Raw genomic sequence first — 6,994 nt, 5'->3', positions numbered from 1 at the left:
ACAGACAGACAGACAGACAGACAGACAGACAGACAGACAGACAGACAGACAGACAGACAGACAGACAGACAAACAGACAGACAGACAGAGAGACAGACAGACAGACAGACAGACACACACACAGACAGACACAAACACAGACAGACAGACACACACACAGACAGGGAAGGGGTGCGGATAAAATACAAACAAACCTTTCAGAAGCAGAATAAAATATCCCTAGACAAAAAGGAAGATTTTTCCTTTGATTTTTGTTCTTACCTGGACCTCCAGTATTCGCACTTTCTCCTCAAGCCTGTCATTATCCCCTTGAATACGGCCATTTTTTTCCGTCAATTCCACTTTCCTGAAAAAAAAAGTAAGACCTCATAAAGCAAAACCACCAGACTTCCTTTATTATATTTGTAACTTTACTTAAAAAAAACATTAATATGCAATAAGAGAGTCAATAAAAAATGAAACTGCAGTGACACATCGCTGCCCTAGAAGAATAAAATTTGATCCGCTCAGTACCTAGTTTTGATAAATTTGGCGTAAAAATTGTGAGTTTTACAACAGGCGAAGAGAGTATTACAACATGCGAAGGTTTTTTGAATATCTTGATAACGACTCTGAATAATCTTGCTATATTGATAGAGCAGATAGAACATTTGGTTTCTGACCTCGTGGTCTTAGTAACTCAAAACGGCCCAAAATGTCAGATAAAACTATGAAATTCTAAGATAGCTATATGTCACCGCAGTTTCGTTTTTCATTGAATAGCCCCAAAACAGTTCACAGTGTCTTCAAAATAAAAATATCAAACTACAACAAACACGATGTATAGTTTTTGTTATTGAAAAGTCAAAAAAATAAAAGAACCTTACTTGGCTAGACCATCACTGATCTCCTGAGCTTGCTTAGCCACAATATTCTGTAACTCTTCGATTCGATCATCCTTCACTTGAATTATCTCCAGGACCTTGCGATCTTTGACCTCTGACTTCTCCTTTTCTCTGGAAGACGAGAGTTACAAACACAGTTACACATGTATAAAAGACATACAAATAAATAAAATTGCAGACCTTGGTAAAATACATTTTTGTGTAACTCACTGCTTCCCAACCTGAGCAAAATCATTCACCACTGGGCTTTCTGCTTACCGATCCCATAATCCACGCGGACCGTAGGGGTGCTTTATGATAGAGAGCCTCATTAGGTGCCTCCACTTCTCACGGTTTTTTTACGAACGCCTGAGTTTGGGTGAATGATTTGGGATATTTGGTAATTTTGGTCTGCCATGGGGATCACCCAGGTAGCGACAAGGTATTATTTACAGCCCCACTTGGAAAATAAATACATGCAGAGGGACAAAAGTGGGCGCTAGCCAAAAAAAGTTTGACAAGCATAGTTATATAACTAAAACAGTTTAATATTAAGTTGATCACCAGAAAGGAAGAGCAAGGGCATGTATTCTTATTCTTTTTTATTTTGGTAAGAGTTCTAGGGCACTTGCAAAACATTTACATAGATTAAAACTGTTACAAGAGAGTGACACAAAAAAATTTAAAACGAGGATAAACCACACCAAAGAACCCGCCCTCCACCACCACTTCAAAAGAGTAAATTAAAGGTACAGTTCGGAAACAAGTAACATTAAAAAGTTGGCCGGCAGCTCTTACCTCTGGATGACCAGGGAGATAGCCTCTGTGACATCAGGATTAGAAACTTGAAGTTTTTTCCATAGGGACCAAACAAAGTCTTTGTCAGCCTGCAGACAGGACCAAAAATTGTACGCAAAGAAGATACTTGGACAAAGACTCATAAACAAAGATACTTGGACAAAGATATAAGAACAAAGACACATGGACAGAGAAATAAGGACAAAGACACATAGACAAAGAGACTTTGACAATGACGCTTAGACAAAGATACATGAACAAAGAATGGACAGACACATGGACAAAGATGTATGGACAAAGATACATAGACGGAGATACATTAACAAAGACATATTGTATGGGCAAAGATACTTGGACAAAGATTCTTGGACAAGGGTACATGGACAAAGATACATCATGCATGCAAAGATACGTAGACAAAGATGGACAAAGATAAAGTTTATATTATAATCTATCTTATTCCACCTCAATATATACAGACTAATCAAAAGCCGCAACAACTATTACTAAACAATGAACATCTAAAAAATCCCCAAAATGTAAAAATCAGTAGGAACTTGTTCAAAGAAGGCTTTCTGTAAAAAGTGTATACACATAACAGATGCTAATGGGTGAAGATTTAAAAAAAAAAAAAGAAAAAAGAGAAGCTGGTCTATTGGAATGATGGCCAATAATAGCTTACCTGACACTGAGCAAGCTCGACAGCCAAGTTCTGATTATGAGAAACCAAATTGTTTATATCTGGATCTGTAAAATATATTGAGAAAAAAGGATTGCCAAAATAATGCATGACATTTTTTATTTTCAAATAAAGCAATGAAACGCAAGTGAGAACTGAAAAAAAATATTCAAACCATTTGGCCCTGGGACAAAACAAATCCATAGCAAACCTAACAGTCCTATCAATTACAAAACAAAGAGTCATTTGTGCTACAATTTTATTTAGAAATTAGAAATATATGTTTAGTCAAAGCAAAGGTGTAACTTTGTATGTCAGCAAACGAATGTCTTTTGCTCACTCACAGACTTCATCAATTGCATCTTTTTATAATTTATCACATGTTCCGGTCTCTTTTTTTTTCTTTTTAATTAAGTTTTTGTTTCTTTAAATAATAAAATTCCTTCTCTATTCTTTATTTATCTCTGCCTCCGTCACTTAATGTTAATTGATGGACAAAGAACACATCAATACAACATAAACAGACAAAATAATGTATCCTACGGTGAAACACAAAAAATAGACATACCCTTCATTGTAGACAAATCAAGAAAATCAAAAGAAGAATTCATCTTGCTTCTGATCCACTTTTCATGGCAGAATAGGACGATGCATTCTTCGGTTAAGACAAATCACCCCTCCTTGGGAAAAAAACATAACATTCTTTTTTGAGTGAGAAAGTTAAGAAATTACAAAGAGAGCAAGCAGTTTCATTAGTTACATGTACATCCTCTCACAAAATTTAAGGGTGTACCAGTGTTCTTTACTTAACATACTAGTCTCTCCTTACATGTGTAATATAATAATAGTATTAAAGGTATCTAAGGAAACAAGAGCGAAAAACAGAAACATCATAACATAATGTATGAATGACTTGATGAGTTAATGAGAGTGAGAGAAAGCAGTAATATTTCCACTATACAAAAATATAACTTGAATCTAAGCATTTTTTAAGCATTCTAGCAAATACAAAACAGTGGTATGCAAGAAATGATTATCAAAGGCAATTTTATTACCTTATAATCCAAAAATTGATTTTCCCTCAATAACAACATCAACTCAAAGACATAAATTAGCTAAGCATCTTTCAATAAATTTACATCTAATAACTTTCACATTTCTTTCCTTATCTGCTCTGACTATTCAAGGTCTTTGTCTTTGGATTTTAACACTGTCATCTTTACTTCAAGCTGCCTGTGCTGTTTTCTAAACTAAAAGCTAAAACAAAAATGTACACAAAAACAGAAAAAAAAGATTTAATTTATTATATAGCTCTAATCTCACACTGAAATGTCAATATGGCCTGCATCCATTCCTTCCAATGAAGAGAAAACTAAAAGCAAAACCCCCACTAGTGCCTCATTGTACATTCTTCTGATGTTTATACCTTTCCCCCTAAGACCACAATATCATCAAAAAAGAAGCCAGCAATATTCGAGATTTTAACGTTTTATTTAGACTTGAGGGATTCAGGTATTAAAGTCTTGTAGGATTCAACTTTCAGATTTCCCAGTTTACTATTGACTGTTGTTGTTTTTTCTCAGGCTGTTGCTTTGCATTAAAAAACTCACAAGAGAAACATCCTTAGATGCTTCATTTTTAGACTTTTACACTTACAGCCTAGTCTGGAATAACTAGTTGATCTCAGTGGGGCATGTATGTTGGGTTTTTTTCACCAATGATGAAGCCTCTTCCAGAAATGCTTCTAGTCGCTCAATTCAAAAATAATTATAATAATTAGTCACACAGAGCAATGAATTTATAAAAGTCCTCGAAATATAGCACCTGAGGACAATTTTTGTACAAAATTGCAATAAGAGGATAGAATACCCACAAACAATATATATATATATATATATATATAATCATCCAGGAAATCTGAGGAGGTTGATTCTATAATCTAACTTTAAGTATATTAAAACTAAACTCCACCAAATCTAAATGAATCCGGAATATTTTTAAGGTAGCAGTCTTGCCAAATGATTCAGATTAACACTTCCCCATCAGTAAATTACTGAGTCCCTTTTGCATCTCTGAAAAATACCAGTAGCTGCATCTGTGCTGAAAAGTCTAGATATCTAAATTCTAAAACTAGGACTTCTCGTAACTGTCTAGGCCTACACAAAAAACAAACTAGATTTTAAAGTTTACAAGCTCTAGGCGAATTGATGCCCAGACTCAGACTGGGTAAAAATTCAAAATTGCCTGATCCAAATGACTTGATAAACAGTCAAACCTGGTTTTTTTAAAGACGGAATCGCAAGGGAGCCAGAAAAAAAATTCCGTCTTAGACATTTTCCATCTCAGACAGGGGAATTAAGGAGGGAGATGGAGGTTGGGGGGAGGGAGGGAGGGAGGGGGCGGGGGGTCAAAGGCCCAGCCGGTCGGATCAGGGATGGCTTGTCCGATCGGCAAGCAGTGGTCAAAACTTCACACCTCTCAATTGCTATCCTGTCTGATAAGATAATGACATGCGTCAGTCTTACTATAAATCCAATTACCACCAATGCGCTTGCCTTTCATAGGACCACTGTTTGACCTATTAAGAACATAAAAATGTTAAACAATTTCCTTTGCTTCCACCCTTAGCCCCACCCATCAATGCCACCCCTCACTGCCATCATTGTAACAACGGTTCGAGGAACTCTTTTCTCAGCTGGCCGTACAATTAGGGCGGCAGGCATTGGTCAAACTAATTTCCCACCTCTGGCTTCTGGACCCAGGAAAGTTTCCGTAGTGGTTACAAGGGGGGAACGGGGAGATTCCGTAAAGACAGGTTTCTGTTTTATACAGGTTTCCGTTAAAAGGCAGGTTCGACATATATATCTATATGGATAATACTAGTTTTTATTAAGGTATCACCCAGCCTAATCCTAGTTCCTATTATGTGTACAATAGAGAGGTCTAGATCCAAATTCTAGATCTAGACATCTAGATTTTAGTAAGTAGTGTTGGTCGTATCAAAATCAACATCTTAAATTTAAATTTAAAGATACCAACAGAACCAAATCGATACCTGCTTTCGTACATGTGCACCTGCTATTATCAACTAAATATATAAACTTCATCAGCACGGGTCCATGTCTTGTTATAGTACCAAGGTTCAAAATTTGATAGACAACACAGTGACACCGCGAGATACCCTCGTTTTCTAAATATTGACAAGCGAAGAAAACATGTTGAGGCTCGAATTTGTATGACCTATTTTCGATCTTCAAAGAGTTGTTTGACCAATTCAAGTAAACTAATGATTATCAACGGTCTTTCCAAAGATCTTTCTGAAACTTTGGTGCATACTGCAAACATTGCAAGAGTACAAACGCTTACATAGTGCAGAACAACAACACTCACTGTTAGAACAACAACAATCATGCTCGAGTTGCTACCAATAAACAAATTGAACCCTATTTCCGGTAAACTTTTGCGACAATTAGTGCTTCTCCAATTTGATTTTAGCTTCAACTTCAGTCAGTCTTCCCAATTTATTTCAAATTCAGCTGTGGCATTTATTTTCTAGTAACAACGATTTATGAAAGTTTGAGCAGGTTGGTAGATAAATAGCTCATAATGTATAGAGATCTTGTTTAGCCTACAGTTCTTGCGACTTTGGGAACAAGATATCGATACCAAAAAAGAAGTATTCATCCAGAACGAACCACATGGTCATAATGGCGCGCTGCTACAAAGTTTACAAAGATAATAATATGACTAATATGACTATCCAAAGGTCTACTCAACAATGGTCATTTCTCTTCCATATTACTTCATTCCTTTCCGTATTAAAGTTATGTGAACTCTTCCTTTCTTATACTATAGCAGCTGTTCCTTTTCCTAACAAAATGAATAAGTAAAATATCAATCAATCAATCAATAATACAGTCAAATTAGGGCTCGTAAGGGAAAGAACAGAAATGAGGGTAAAAGAGGGTGGGGTAGACCCTGAACAACTTGGACAGTTTAAAGAGGTCATAATGTGGCTTTTTAAAAGTTTTTAGAGCATCCGCACTAAGGAATAAATGAAGATCCGTGGCCACCATTGTCTGTCGCAGATAATCTGGTACTTGATGACGATGAAGGGAACAAGGACGGAGTCACCCAGACCAGCCCACAAAATAGGACTAAAATATGCCTAGGTTACACATCGGGAGTGGGGCTAGGGGAGAAAGCTATAGACAGTGTGTGTGTATGTGTGTGTGTGAGAGAGAGAGAGAGAGAGAGAGAGAGAGAGAGAGAGAGAGAGAGAGAGAGATTGGGGGGGGGGGGGGGGCGGGGGGTGAGGAATACTTGAAAAAATGTTCATGTCCCGTTCATACATTCACTGTTACTATCACCCTCCACTGTAAAAACATAATTCTGTTTTTGGTTGCTTCATTGTCTTCTATTGTTCTCCGAATCTTCACAGAGTTCTGTCAAAGAGTCTACATAACAAGAGGGGCCACTCCTCTCTTTGAGCCAATTAAAAAAGTGTCCTCAAAATTCGGTGGCGCCCTCTTCGCAAATGCGCACCTTTTGCGAACAGAGTTACCCTACTTGTGTTGGTTTTTTTTTAATCAAAGTGAAACTAGCAAATTTTTAAATAAATTTCGAAAGAACGCTTTTTTAAAATGGTTACACT

The 6,994-nt window shown here is 36.7% G+C and overlaps 1 protein-coding gene across 1 annotated transcript in view; it reads right to left on the bottom strand.

The window, feature by feature from the left end:
• The window catches only part of LOC101857329 (centlein), a gene marked incomplete in the record, with an annotated part of 66,328 nt that extends 60,555 nt beyond the window's left edge, over positions 1-5,773 (bottom strand). Inside the window, 6 exon segments of the mRNA XM_013081953.2 lie at positions 262-346; positions 867-995; positions 1,662-1,750; positions 2,344-2,408; positions 2,909-3,020; positions 5,731-5,773. Coding sequence (XP_012937407.1) covers positions 262-346; positions 867-995; positions 1,662-1,750; positions 2,344-2,408; positions 2,909-2,951 — 411 coding nt within the window.
• Between the last annotated feature and the right edge of the window lie 1,221 nt (positions 5,774-6,994).

The sequence above is a fragment of the Aplysia californica genome, unplaced genomic scaffold (genome assembly GCF_000002075.1).
Source record: "Aplysia californica isolate F4 #8 unplaced genomic scaffold, AplCal3.0 scaffold00153, whole genome shotgun sequence".
Taxonomy (NCBI): domain Eukaryota; kingdom Metazoa; phylum Mollusca; class Gastropoda; order Aplysiida; family Aplysiidae; genus Aplysia; species Aplysia californica.
The sequence above is the reverse complement of the archived record's forward strand: the minus strand, read 5'-3'. Positions and strand labels throughout refer to the sequence as shown.